Consider the following 14289-nt stretch of genomic DNA (forward strand, 5'->3'; position numbering starts at 1 on the left):
GCAGGTGCCAAACTGCTGAGCCACCCAGGGATCCCCCTTAAAATTATATTCTTAAAATATGTGGTCTCTTTCAGCCTTTGTACACTTACTCGGCAAATATTTACTAAGTACTCACTCTGACTACTATTAACAGAAACCTCCAGTACATGTTTACACACCTAGCATGTGGCAGAGTCTTATGGAAATGAACAACAGCTACTGAATAACAGTCTTTACTTCCTGTCTTCTCTTAGGCACACCTCCATTTTAAAAATGAAAGATATCATCAAAAGGGGACGTTTTTCACAACCAAATGTTTCTAAAGTAACTTACTTGCTGACTTCTTTATACTGGGCTATCTCCTCGATATAAAGAAGGTCATGCAGCCGTGACTGATAGTTGGTCTTGGTCAATGATTTGTCTAAAACAGACTGGGTAAACAGCTGGTCAGCAGAAAGAGGAATTTGGTATCTGATAAGAAGGCTCTTCTCCAAATCAGTAGTTTCATTAGGTTCAAAATCTATAATAGTCTTAGAAGAAGAATCCCAACGCTTAGCTGTGGTTACTAGCTGTTGTTTTGCATGCATCAGGTATTCAAGATCTAAATGGAAACAGAAAACACATTTATAAAGGAACACAACATTAAAATTCTCAAATAATACACTCCAACATTTTGGTAGGAGCATTTTATATGCTAGAGCTGGTAATTTTTAAAAACAAAACAATACAAAAACCCATTTGACAAAGAATCTTCCCAATATCAGAAATCTTTTGCCTAGCTTAATAAAATAACATAAATAGGAACCCATGTTTAAAAAAAACACCATTTTTTTTAACATCAGGATAAGAACATAACCAAAATAGTTATTAACATTTTGAAACTACAGATTAACATTTAGAACTTAAATCTCAGTCAAAGGAAATCTGAACTGCAGGAAGAAAATAGGATAAATTCCCCATAAGATAAAATCTATCAGGTAATAATCACTTTTCTCTTCCTGCTACCAATACCCACCCATTATAGAAAGAGAAAATCAGAAAACCGTGAAAGGTTAAGTCTTTTCTTGTGTAGTAAAGCACAGTGAAACTCTCTGAAAGTCAACTTATGACAACAAAAATCTTTTAGAATATTCATGTAAAAACACTGCTAATTCCTCATTAAAATGTGATACGATGTACCATTCAAATGCCATTGCAAAAAATACAGTTTAGCCTCAGTTGGAATATACTGTTAAGTAGGGCACAATGTCAAAATGAATAACTGTTCAAGTTCTGACATCCCTGGGGAAAAAAATGTAGCATAGTACACAGCACAGGGTGAAATATATTATAACATAAATTCTGAGCACTGGGTAGCCTCACTCTATCTGCAGTGCATATTACTTTTCTATTGGGTGAAATATATATTTATTTATAAATATGCAGCTTAATCAAGGAAAATGTTACTTGACTGACTCATTAGGCCGAGATCCAGTTTCAATGTAACATAACTGAAAAGATGGCTTCACAACTTAGGTTAAAATTTTGGGAAGAAGTAGTAAAAAGCTTAAACAGAAATCAGCTGGTCTTCAAAATACAAAAATAAGTTACCCTGTACTATCTTTGCAATCAGAGAATAATGCATAATTGTCATGTACTGCTTAGTGAGAGATTTTATTTACATGTTATATATAAATTACAAACATATAAGCATAGTCATCCAAAAGACATTTCTCAAAACTAGAGAACAGTTTATCCTAATGTCTTATTAAAGATTCAAATGTAATTGCTTCTCAGCCTTCTGGCTAAGATCAAGTATAAAGATTCAAATGTAAAGGACCTGATTTCTTGCCTTACTCCTTGAAAAGGTATTTCTACATGCCAGTTTTATTATTTCTCAAATGGTAAAATAAATACAACTATCATCATCAAGTTTTAAGGATGGCCTGCAATCTGTCAATACTCTGGATGAGATGAGGATGATTTGTTTTTGCAATAGCCTCAGAAGTAGAAGTTTCATAAAGTAAACTAACCACATTTTCTTCCTAAATCATCCTAAAGTTGGGCTCTGCCTTTTGATTCATTAAATCATAGCTACAAAAAACATTTAAATTACACAAATGCCAACATTCCTAAAACAGATGATACTATCACTAAAAATCAGATGATAATCATTATAAAATAACAAGGATGTACATAATTTTTTTCCTCAATTCAAAAGTGAAGAGAAGCAGCAATAGTATAGTGATAAATCAATAACCAGCCCTTTAAAAAAAAAAAAAACCACTGAACTCTACATACTATCAAAGATAATAATATGTAATAAAAGGATGTCTATTCTTTGGAGGTAGGACCATTATATTTCATAATTTTATTTTAAATAAGAAACTGAATTAGACTATGCCTTGATCAATATTATCTTCACATTCTTCAAAAACTCAGTAATTAAAAAAAAAAACTCAGTAATTATTCTTAACTGATGTTTAAGTAACTAGGATAATAAGAAACCTAAAACAATAGAGCATTCTTTTTAAAAAAATTTTTATATCATCTATTTAATATGCAAAGCAAATTATACAGAAAGTATACTACTCTGGGCTACAAGTATTCAGGCTTTCTGGGAAAAGTGGCATAAGAAACAGTATTTATTTTTCTCGTCTTATCTATACAGTGCCATGACTCCCACTGTGATTTTATGAAATTATTAAAAATAATGTTTTCAGCAGGTAGCACAATTTCAAAACAATTTAACATTTAACAATGTTGGGATCCCTGGGAGGCTCAGTGGTTTGGCGCCTGCCTTCAGCCCAGGGCATGATCCTGGAGTCCCAGGATCCCTGCATGGAGCCTGCTTCTCCCTCTGCCTGTGTCTCTGCTTTTCTCTCTCTGTGTGTGTCTCTCATGAATAAATAAATAAAATCTTTATAAAAATTTAACAATGTTAAAATTTATTTCATTTATTTTTCTAATGACTATAAACATACTACAGGAGAGGAGAGAGTTGGAGGAACAGAAAAAAGAATCCTGAAAAACAACCATGTGTGCCAACATCAAAAAGTCTGCAAATTACTCATCTCAGTGATTAGCTCAGACATCAAAAATGAACTGTGGGCAGTGACTACAAAAGACATATTTTGCCAAAACTACTTCTCTTCCCCTACTTCATCTAAACTTGAAGCAAGCTTCTGCCTCCAATTCTCTCACTTATAAGAAGCTTATTTAGACTATTCAAATACCCACCTAACTTACAGTGCTTAAAGGTCATTAGGTCTTGAGAGTTCCTATTCAAAGATTTTTTTCTTAAAAGATTTATTTATTTATTTATTTATTTATTTATTTATTTATTTGAAAGAGAGAGGAGGGTGGGGAAGGGGCCAAAGGAGAGGGGGAAAGAGAATCTCAAGTAAACAACGCACACAGAGCCCAATGTAGGACTCATTCCATGACCCTAAGATCACGACCTGAGCTGAAATCAAGAGTTGGGACTTGGACACTTACTGAGCCACCCAGTTGCCCCTTAAGAGTCCCTGCTCAAATAGAGGAGGGAGAAGAGGATCCCCATGTGGAACATGACTACTCCTGGGCCTCATTTCAGCCCCAAGTACAGCCACAGTACCAGCTGCTAACATCTAAACCACACATACAGGAAGCCTGGGTAGCTCAGCGGTTGAGCATCTAACTTCAGCCCAGGGTGTGATCACGGTCCCAGGATCAAGTCCTACACTTGGCTCCCAATATGGAGCCTGCTTATGTCTCTGTCTCTTCCTCTCTCTCTATCTCTGCCTCTCATGAATAAAGTCTTAAAATTTTTTTAAAAAAATAAACCACACATACATGCTGCTCAGGACAGCTGAGCCAGTTCATCCTTGGTAAGCATTTTTCTTCAACCTAGATTAGGCTAAAATGAAAAATACTCTGCCAAGATGAAAAGTGAACAGGTTAAGGATCAATACTCATAAAACCATACAAGGAGAGCTGACTTATTAACCCACTCCCACTCCTACAATAATAAATCTCAAAGCAAATCTAACAGAAATTATAAACCTGTAGGATTTGTTACCCTGAGATGTGGCAGGCAGGAGCCATAAACATATTTTAAGAGAAATTCAGAAGAAAAAATTAAAGATAATTAGCATATACCTAATTTTTTGAAGATAACATAAGGGAAGAGCTGCTACTGCCACAAACAGAATTCAAGGATGGAGTAACTAGTCAGACACAAGACATGCATCCCAACTTCCCTGGCCCCACTGACTGAGATAGGAGTGCCCTCCTTGTTCAACCACATAGTTACTATTCTAATGAAGCAAAGAGTTTTATCTTGAAGAATATGATATAGCAGATCTGAAAATTATCCTTAACAGAACTGAGAGTAGATAAGAAAAAGTACAGGTCTAGTACAAGGGTGGATGTAGAAGAAGCATGCAATAAACAAATGCATGCTAAATATGGAATATATTAAAAACAGCTCTAATGGGGATCCCTGGGTGGCTCAGCGGTTTAGCACCTGCCTTTGGCCCAGGGCGCGATCCTGGAGTCCCAGGATCGAGTCCCACATCGGGCTCCCGGCATGGAGCCTGCTTCTCCCTCCTCCTATGTCTCTGCCTCTCTCTCTCTCTCTCTATCATTCATTCATTCATGAATGAATGAATGAATAAATAAATAAATCTTAAGGAAAAAAACAGCTCTATTTATCTGGAAGTTAAAGAGAATGAGATGAATTGATTCTCAATTCCAAAATCAGAGGTACACACCCTTTCTTAGGAAACATTTTGGTCCATGCCTTTACAAGTCTGGACTGCCCAAAGTAACAATAAAATTACAAATCTGAAGAGTAATCCCAAACCATCATTTCAGCTATCCATTCAATATCATTCTTTTCCCAAAAATTGATATATAGAAACATCTCTTAGCTTACCCATATTGTTTGTCCCTATTTTCTATAAACTAAAGAAACTAATAAAAAGTTAAAACAGCAAAATAACATAGAAGTACCTCATAATTTTTAGATGCTTCTACTCAACAATATCTTTTACTGAAAAATATACTATTTTTTAAAATCTATTTTTCTATGACTTTTCATAATATCAGTATCTACATAGATATAGATATATTGATATAGATATATATCTATATATATATTATCTATATATATCCTGTCCTTAATTTACCAACAACATTGGCATTTGGAAATATTTTTTTTTTTAAGATTTTATTTATTCACAAGATAGAGAGAGGCAGAGACATAGGCAGAGGGAGAAGCAAACTCCCCATGGGGAGCCCAGTGCAGGACCCAATCCCAGGACCCCAGGGCCATGACCTGGGCCGAAGGTAGATGCTCATCCATGAGCCACCCAGGTGCTGCTGGAGAGAATATTTAAGTCATATTAAATTTTAATGTAAATGTTAATATACCCTACTAGACTCAAAGTAGAGAAATGTGTACTATCGAGTTTTCAAATTTAAAAAGAATTAATTTTCAACATGTAACTTCCAGATATTCAAAGCAGAATTCCAAATCAATTTTGCCAAGCAAAAATTTTCCATTACTCAAAGTGGTGGGATAAAGCATATACAGTTTATTTTCTAAGCAAGAAGACAACTCACTAACTTCCTTCTTCTGTAGATGGCTTTTGCCACGCATTTTTAAGAGCCAGGTCTTTAAACCAAGACAAGTTCTTAGAGCATACAGTGTCTCTTGCTGAACCTAAATCTCACCAACAGGGAAAAGCACTGAAAAAAGCCAAGTTAAAGTTATTATCTATTTCCTGAACAGTTCACAGAATTGCCATTTAACAACTAAAAGAAAAAAAATTCACTCATGGCCTATAAGTAGAAAACATTTAGATGCTTTATATATCATGAAAATAGGGGTGCCTGGCTGGCTCAGTCAGTAGAACATGTGACTCTTAATCTCAGGGCTGTGAGTTCAAGCCCCACATTGCAAATGAAGCCTACTTAAAATAAAAATAAAAATAAAAACATACAAAGAGATATTGTGAAAATAGTATTTTAAAAAATAAGGTGCCTGGGTGACACAGCTGGTTAAATCCAACTCTTGAATTTCAGCTCAGATGTTCATCTCAGGGTTGTGAGATCGAGCCCCACATTGGGCTCCACACTTAGTGAGGAGTCTGCTTGGAATCTTTCTCCCTCTCCCTCTGCCCCTTCCCCCCACATGCTGGCATGAGCTTCTCACACACACTCTCTCTCTCAAATAAATGAACCTTTAAAATTCAAATTTTAGGAATTCAAATTTAATTAAAGTAAAATTTTTAGCTCAATACTGCACAATGAGTTAGAAAAGGAAATAAGTATCTGCTGTGTAACTTGACTTTAAGTTTCAAGGAATAAGGCACTAATATAACTAAGTTCCAGGATCAAATCAGTTTGACACTGAGTCTTTAATTACTAAGGTGCACTAAGAGAACCTCTAAGGAAAATAAAGCATTCACCATTTCCAAACATATTTGTAGATGGGACTCTTTACCTGTTATTAACAGAAGACCTATTTGTAGATCACAGTTTTGGAAACAAGCTAATAGATGGTCCAGCGTGGTCTAAATTTATAACATCATGGAAGAGAAATCTATGTTCCCAGCATTAATTTAAGGACAAAAACTTGCTTAAACAATGAACAGCCAATCAAGTAGAAGAAGTGATAAAGCTATTTCCTATTCAAATTCCAGCTTCACATTGTTACTACATTTCTTTGTGTGTGCAGAAACCAAATTATATTATGATATATTTTTTGTTATAAAAACGGTATGGGGATCCCTGGGTGGCGCAGCGGTTTAGCGCCTGCCTTTGGCCCAGGGCGCGATCCTGGAGACCCGGGATCGAATCCCACGTCAGGCTCCCGGTGCATGGAGCCTGCTTCTCCCTCTGCCTATGTCTCTGCCTCTCTCTCTCTCTCTGTGTGACTATCATAAATAAATGAAAAAAAAAATTTAAAAAAAAATAAAAAATAAAAACGGTATGGAAACAAGATACAACCTAGACCTAATTCAATCCCCCAATTACTAACTCCATTTGGCGAACTTAAGCCTGGAATAATACTTTCTTCCTAACTGTAGAAAAAGGAATTATCAAATAATGAACTGGCTGAGGCTGGGTGTGAACCCAGCCAGCCTGTCACACAGTCACCAACTTAACAAAGAAGTTCTCTTGCTCCCAATGTCTCTGAATGTTATTCACACAAGTATTCTAGAAAAAGGCATAAGGAGGAGACTAACATTTTACATTTTTATTATTTCAGAATGTTTCTACAAAATTATGATTTCACATAAATCTTTTGCCCCAATTTTTTGCTGACAAACATCTGCTATAATAATCAAAAACACTAACTATAGCACTAAGATAGAAGCAGGAAACAAATATTATACTGTTTATATCCTGCTTTCATTTCTCCAAAATTCTGTTGAGACTCTACACACAGTCACAAATGAAACAAATACAGCCATACATTAAAAATTTTAAGAACAAAAATGTCAAGATATTCAACGACATCAATTTTAAGAGTATGGAAAATACAGGGGAACCTGGGTGGCATAGTCGGTTAAACAGCCAACTCCTGATTTTGCTCAAGTCATGATCTCAGAGCCCTGGGACCGAGTTCCAAGTCGGGCTCCATGCTCATTGAGATTCTCTATCTCCTCTCCTTCTCCCTCTGCCCTTCCCCTCACTCGCATTCGTGCTTTCTCTCTAAAATAAATAAAGCTAAAAAAAAAAAAATAAAATAAAATAAAATAAAATAAAATAAATAAAGCTTAAAAGAAAAAGAGTAGGAAAAATACTAAAGAACTAAAAATTAGCACAATAGGTCAGCTAATTTCAGTAATGATCAAAAAAAGTCAGCCAAATGTCACCTAGTTTGCCCAAACCTAGATTTAAGTTTTTCTGTTTATAATATTCAAAATCTCCTATCAGAAAATACATTTTGTGCATTCTATATATTGTCTTCTTGTAATACGTATTTTCCCTGTCCTTGAAAAACAACTTTTACTTTGTGAAACTGTTCTAATGTTTCCAAATTAGTTCAAGAAAATGTTTAATTTTTCAATTATTTTCGACATAACTATTTAGATGTAAAACCTCATTTAAAGAAAGATAAACAACAAAAAAAAACTACGAGTGTTGGGCAGGCCCAGTGGCGCAGCAGTTTAGTGCCGCCTGCAGCCCAGGGTGTGATCCTGGAGACCCGGGATCAAGCCCCACATCGGGCTCCTTGCATGGAGCCTTCTCCCTCTGCCTGTGTCTCTGTCTGTGTCTCTGTTTGTGTGTCTCTCATGAATAAATAAATAAAATATTAAAAAAAAAAAAAAAACAACGAGTAGTCACTAAAAAAAGGACATAAAGAAGTCTTACAAGGGACGCCTGGGTAGCTCAGCGGTTGAACATTTGCCTTTGGCTCAGGCGTGAACCCAGTCCGGGAATTGAGTCCCTCATCAGGACCCCTGTGAGGAACCTGCTTCTCCCTCTGCCTAAGTCTCTGCGTCTTTCTGTGTCCCTCATGAATAAATAAATAAAATCTTAAAAAAAAAAAAAAAAAAAAAACGAAGTCTTACAAAAGAGGGGAAGGCATCGTATTAGTTTCAAATGAGAGGATATCATTTACTATATTAACTCCTTCTACCATATCTGAATGAAATATAAAATTCATTATACTTTCAAACTGATATATTAGAAACCTAAGAAATGACGCTCTATTTCTTCCAGTCACCACACTCAAAATGGGGGCCATCTTGGACAACTTGTCTTCCACCAACTTCTCTTGCATTTTCTTGCCATGATCCACAGGTACTATGACTTTAAGGGCTCAGGTCTTTATCTCAGCTTCTTGGCCCCTCTGACCCTCCCGGTCTGCATCACCCTAGCCCCAGACCTCCCTTTTCTAAAAAATTCTCCTTCTGTCTTCCTACTTTCTTCATTCTATTTATTTGTAAGCTAGGGATTATCCCAATCATAGTTACCATTTACTGAATGCCTGCCCTGTGTCAGATACCGTACAAGGTTATTCGTTCTCACAATGATCCTCTAAGAGAGATAGTTCCAGCCCCACTTTACAAAGGTTTCCACGAAGTTCAGAAATGTTAAGCACCCTGTCCAGGGTCACATAGGTATTAAGAAAAGCAAGATTAAAAAAAAAAAAAAAGAAAAGAAAAGAAAAAAGAAAATCAAGATTCAAATCCAATTCTATTTGACTCTGAAGTCTATTCACTGCTTTTTCTTCAACTAGAAAAGTATCACATACCTGAGGGAAAAACAAAGTACCCTTAATCTCTCAAGCCCATGAGAGTGACCTGAAATCCTCATCATTACCTCCTTCCTTCACCTATCTTAATAGTATCATGTTCTCTTACATGTAGACACGTAACATTTTATATTATTAACTAAATAGGCTTTCATTATCAAGTACAGATTCATGTCAACACAAACTTAATTTTGATGGGAAAATAAGTCATGAGTTACAAACCACCAATCTAAACACTAACTTTTAAAATAGAACTCACATGTCGCCAAGAACATCCTATTAGAGTTACATGGAGAGTGGGAAATACCTGTTGGTCTTTCTTCGTGACTTAAGTTGGATGCGTCCTGGTAATTGTCAAGTACTAGTCTCTAAAAGCAACTTACTGGTACAGGGGTGGACAAACCACAGCATGCAAGGTAATTCCAGCCTGCTGCTGTTTTTGAAAATAAAGTTTTATTGGAACACAGTCATGCCCATTTGTTTACACATTGTCTATAGCAGCCTTATCATTACAGTGTAGAGCAGAGGAATTGCAATGGATACCACTTGCCTGACAACATTTAAAACATTACCTGGCTCTTGCAGGAAAAAACTGTCAAAGTACTCCTCTATTAACAAACATAAATTATATATTATCTTGTAAGCTGTATCTAACTGACTTCAAGAATTAATATATTCTGATTTCAAGGAGTACTGAAAAAATGAAAAAACAGAATACAACAGAATAAAAACAGGTAAAAGGGATCAAAGTAAGGAAGAAATAAGATTTAAGTGAGGCTTAAATAAGTCTGGGTAATATTAGCACTCATACTAGAAGGTAACGCCTAATCGTTCAATCTGGGCCTAAATATTGCTTTAACTTTACCAGCAGCTAAAGAAAAGGAGACAGAACCAGTTCTTCCACCTGTTTATTGTATCCAAAAAATAAAATCCTAGCATTTGCTCATGAACAAAACTTCTGGGTTCTCATAAGTGGACCACGGTGGTGCATAGTGAAAGACAACCTCCACACTGGTTATAGTCAATACAACATCAAGTTTCACATGAAGTGTTAAATAAATATTTAGTGTTCATTAGAAAAAAATAAAGCACCTATAATCAAACCAAAAGCCAAAGAAATGCAGGGTAATGTGCCCTTTCCTTGTCCTGTTGGATCCTGACATAAAATTCAGGAACAGGCAGTAATGTAACAACATACGATTATCATCTTCTGCAGGTGCTTACATATTGAAAGCAGGGACTTCTTCCCAGGAACACAGAGCAGATCCTATTAAAAGGCATCTTGGTCTCCTTTACTAGTGAATGTACAAAACCAAATTATGAAACCTTGTATTTAGGGCTTTTCAATCAAAGATAATGTACTAATCTCAGCAAAGTTAACTGGAGACTCAGTCAAACATGGAAACAGACATTGGAGGTGTACTCACAATTACCACTGAAATAACAGCCTACCCAAACTAATACTCATACAAGTTTGGGGAAGCTCAAAGCAAGTTTGTCTGATGCCTATACAAAGAGAACAGGGCACAATGTGAACCATTCTAATCTCATTACACAGTAAATGAGTTGATTGCTTTGGGATATTTTTTTCCCTATTATTCCCTCTCTATCCATGGAATATTTAGGGGCCAATACATATCTTCTAATGCTGACATCATAGTGCCTTTTAATACATCGTATCAGGGGAAAAAAGTCTAAATATTACCTTCTGTAGAAGCTGCATCAATCATTACTCTTTGCATGAGTACTGGTTCCAATCCAAAGTCGAAAACTATGGTTTGGCGAAAAGTTCCAAATATTTCTGTGTTAAATGCTATCCCGACTTTATACACGTAATGATCTAATCCATTTTGGGCCATCTTTCCTCCTATCCATTCTTGACAGTTTTCTGGGACTTCTTGTGATACCTGGGTAGTACTATCTCCGGCAGATATTGCAATGATACTAAAATGAGGACGATGAGCATCATAAAGCAATGCTACACGATACAGCATTCTTGCAGGCTACAAGGAAGTTAAAATAATTCATTGAGTACAAGGGGGTGAAAAATCCAATTGTAATTGGGCTCTTCAATGAAAATATTCCCATTAGGGACTTTTACTTTCCCATGCTTCTAAGAGACTATTTTAAAAGTACAAATTGTGCCCATAAGCCATTTAGAAAAAAGAATGGTTAAAAAAAAATCAGTTGTTAAAATTATATTTATGATGTCATTTATACCTCTGTAAAGCTGAATTTTTTTAAATGATATATTTATGCTACATCTCTAGCCTCCCTGCTCTTTCTATGATATGCTCATCTTTCTTTGTGGTAAAAGCTATCACTCTGTTAGACCACTGACCTCCAACTTTCCAAACCTTTGGCCTAAAAAAGTTTTATCTAGCTTCAAGTAGGAAGTCTTCATAGGAGGGCAGTTACCTCAGAAGGCACTGGATTGGGTTCAAGGCCGAAACTAAATGTTCCCAGATTTTTCATCCCAAGATCCAGATGGTACAGTGGAAGAAATGCCCCAAAAAAAGTACACAAAACTTTTCCACTGCACGTATTCACAGAAAAGTTTGACTCTGCTTCATTCTTAAACTTTGAACGTTATATTCAAGATGGGAAGCACTGCAGAAAATGTTTCATATTAAAAACCCACTATTACAGAATATGTGATTTCATCAAATGTAATTTAAAAAAAGCAAGTTGTTACAGTTTAAATATCTTAGAACTGCCAGATTAAACAATTCCATTTTTAAGTAGTTAATTATAAGCCATGAACCCCATCCTATGTTCCAACTTCAGGAAACAATATATCAAAAACCTCTTTATCAAAATAATAAGTTAGCAAACATCTAAGTATCTACCACAACTTTTATCTCAAAATCTAAAAATATTGTACCTTTAATGAACAAAATACAGAAATACACTTTAGTACAATATAGAACCTACTTAAGATGTACTTAGATTAAAAAAATTTTAGTGCTCTAACACAGAGATTTAAAGGTCAAAAAAAGCCTGAAGAAAAATTTTTAAAAACTACATTCTTTAATTAGCACAAAATTCATACCTTACAAGTAAGAGCAAAGGTCCATGTCTGGTGAGATTTTTTGGTGTTGACAGTAACCGACAGATCAGGATTATGCTCTACTTTTACTCCTTCTATACATTCACTAAGCTGAAAATAGAGAGCAATTAATATTATACTTTTAGTCCCAAAAGCACAAACAAAAATTTTTGGCATGGTAAATAAATATCAACGGTAAAGATGTTGATGGAACTGTTTACAAAGCAAGATATTTTTATACATTAATTTTATAAGAACAAAATATAATAAAGCTTAGACAAGACATAAGAAAATTAATAACAATAAAATGGCAGTAAACACTTCCTGAATGAAGATTAATGTAATACCTGCAAATCTCCAAACAAATGGCTTAGTTCTGCTCTTTATCTTAGCAAAAGGGTCTACTTTTGCTATAAAAACAGTTTTATCAGAATCAAGTTCTTCATATAGAAGATAAGGAAATAAACCAAAATATAGCACAAAATAAAGTCAAGACTCAAACAAGGTCATCACTTAAAACAAACAAACAAAAAAAAATGCAGTTTATTTTCCTCACCACTTTCTCAGGAGATAATGAATTCATCCACTTTTCTATCAAGGTTTCCATGTAACTGCCTGAGAGCTGTTTATTCTCATTTTGCTGTTTCAATTTTATCAAGCGTGAAGCATATCTTTTCTGCCATTCTGCTAGTTCTTCCTGGGAATGTGCTGAAGTACACTGCGCACCATACCTACAGATTCCTTGCTCTAAAAATCTAAGTAGAATAGGAAAAACTGTTTTATCATATACTTTGTTGGACCATTTAAAAGATAAACTTCCAGCATTTGCCCTCCGACTCTTCAATAACAAAAGCAAAACATCATCTCCTGAAAGGCCATATTTATCACACTGACTTGCTTGCACAAGAAGGAAGAAGAGGTTTCCAGAACATTTGTAACAGTTAATCACTATAGCAACTTCCCATACTCAGTGACCTCTTTTTTGGAATAAGGGGATGTTAAAGCAAAGCATAATCAATCATAACCACCCCTCACCCACAAAACCGACACTGAAAAAGTAGCTTCCTTCATGAGGTAACAACTCTATTTAGACAATTCTTCTTAGAGCAGAATTTTCCTAAAGCAACACTGACATCAAGTGGATTGGTGCATCAAACACAGGTATGCCCTACTTCCCAAAATGATAGGACCCAAAGAAAATTCTCTATATACTAGGAATTTCGTTCTGAAAAAAATGTTAATGTATCATTAAATTATCATCTTAAGGCTTCTGCTTTTCACTTTTGAATATAATGCCTTTACTCTTTTCTATATAACTATTACCTATATTTCATTGAAAATACTGGACTATATTCATTTGCTTGAAGTTTTGAATAAATTAAGAATAAAAGTTTTATATTAGAATCACAATTAATCCAATAGATTAAAATCTCCAATGGTAAATTCCTAAATGTTCATTTTAAAAAGATAGTTAATGGTTTCTCAGTGTTTGGGACTCAGAAAATTCAACTGATAAAATGCAAAACTTAGATCATTAAGTTTTACATATCCTACAAAATTATGGGCTTAACCATTTTTTGAACAACTGAAACATCAAAAAATTAGTAAAAGATCTTCTGAGAGAAAAAATGAAAATTATAAATAGCAAAATAGAGATCAGAAGTGTTATATTAGAGAAAATTTTTCAACTGAAAAAATATGGTCAAAAGAAACATACGTTAAACGAATCACAGCACAATGTAAATTATCAAATGGTTCACCCTATTTGAAAAGATGACTGTATTTAAAGGTTTTCTTAATGATACACAAAGTACTTAAATTATACTATTTATTAAGTTCTCTTTTATGTTTTGTAAGACATTTAAAAATCATTCGTTTTTCTCTTAAGTATGTCTTAATGAGCCAAATATTTGTCTTTATATTGCTCTGTTTTAAATTAAATATTAAAGGTTGATATTCTTATCTGGCCTATAAATTTTCTCATGTTTCCTCTGCATAGGATTGTGTTCTGCCTCTACTCCAACATGAC

At 34.9% G+C, this 14289-nt stretch overlaps 1 protein-coding gene across 5 annotated transcripts in view; it reads right to left on the minus strand.

Moving 5' to 3' along the window:
* The window catches only part of HELZ (helicase with zinc finger), a 165625-nt gene that overhangs the window by 95328 nt on the left and 56008 nt on the right, over positions 1-14289 (minus strand). For all 5 annotated transcript variants that reach the window (XM_038546817.1, XM_038546813.1, XM_038546814.1 and 2 more), the window contains 4 exons: positions 12817-13015; positions 12264-12371; positions 10917-11214; positions 313-580 (listed from right to left, as the gene is read on the minus strand). In XM_038546817.1, coding sequence (XP_038402745.1) covers positions 313-580; positions 10917-11214; positions 12264-12371; positions 12817-13015 — 873 coding nt within the window. The remainder of the gene's footprint in view (positions 1-312; positions 581-10916; positions 11215-12263; positions 12372-12816; positions 13016-14289) is intronic.

Source organism: Canis lupus, chromosome 9 (genome assembly GCF_011100685.1).
Source record: "Canis lupus familiaris isolate Mischka breed German Shepherd chromosome 9, alternate assembly UU_Cfam_GSD_1.0, whole genome shotgun sequence".
NCBI classification, from domain to species: Eukaryota; Metazoa; Chordata; class Mammalia; order Carnivora; family Canidae; genus Canis; species Canis lupus.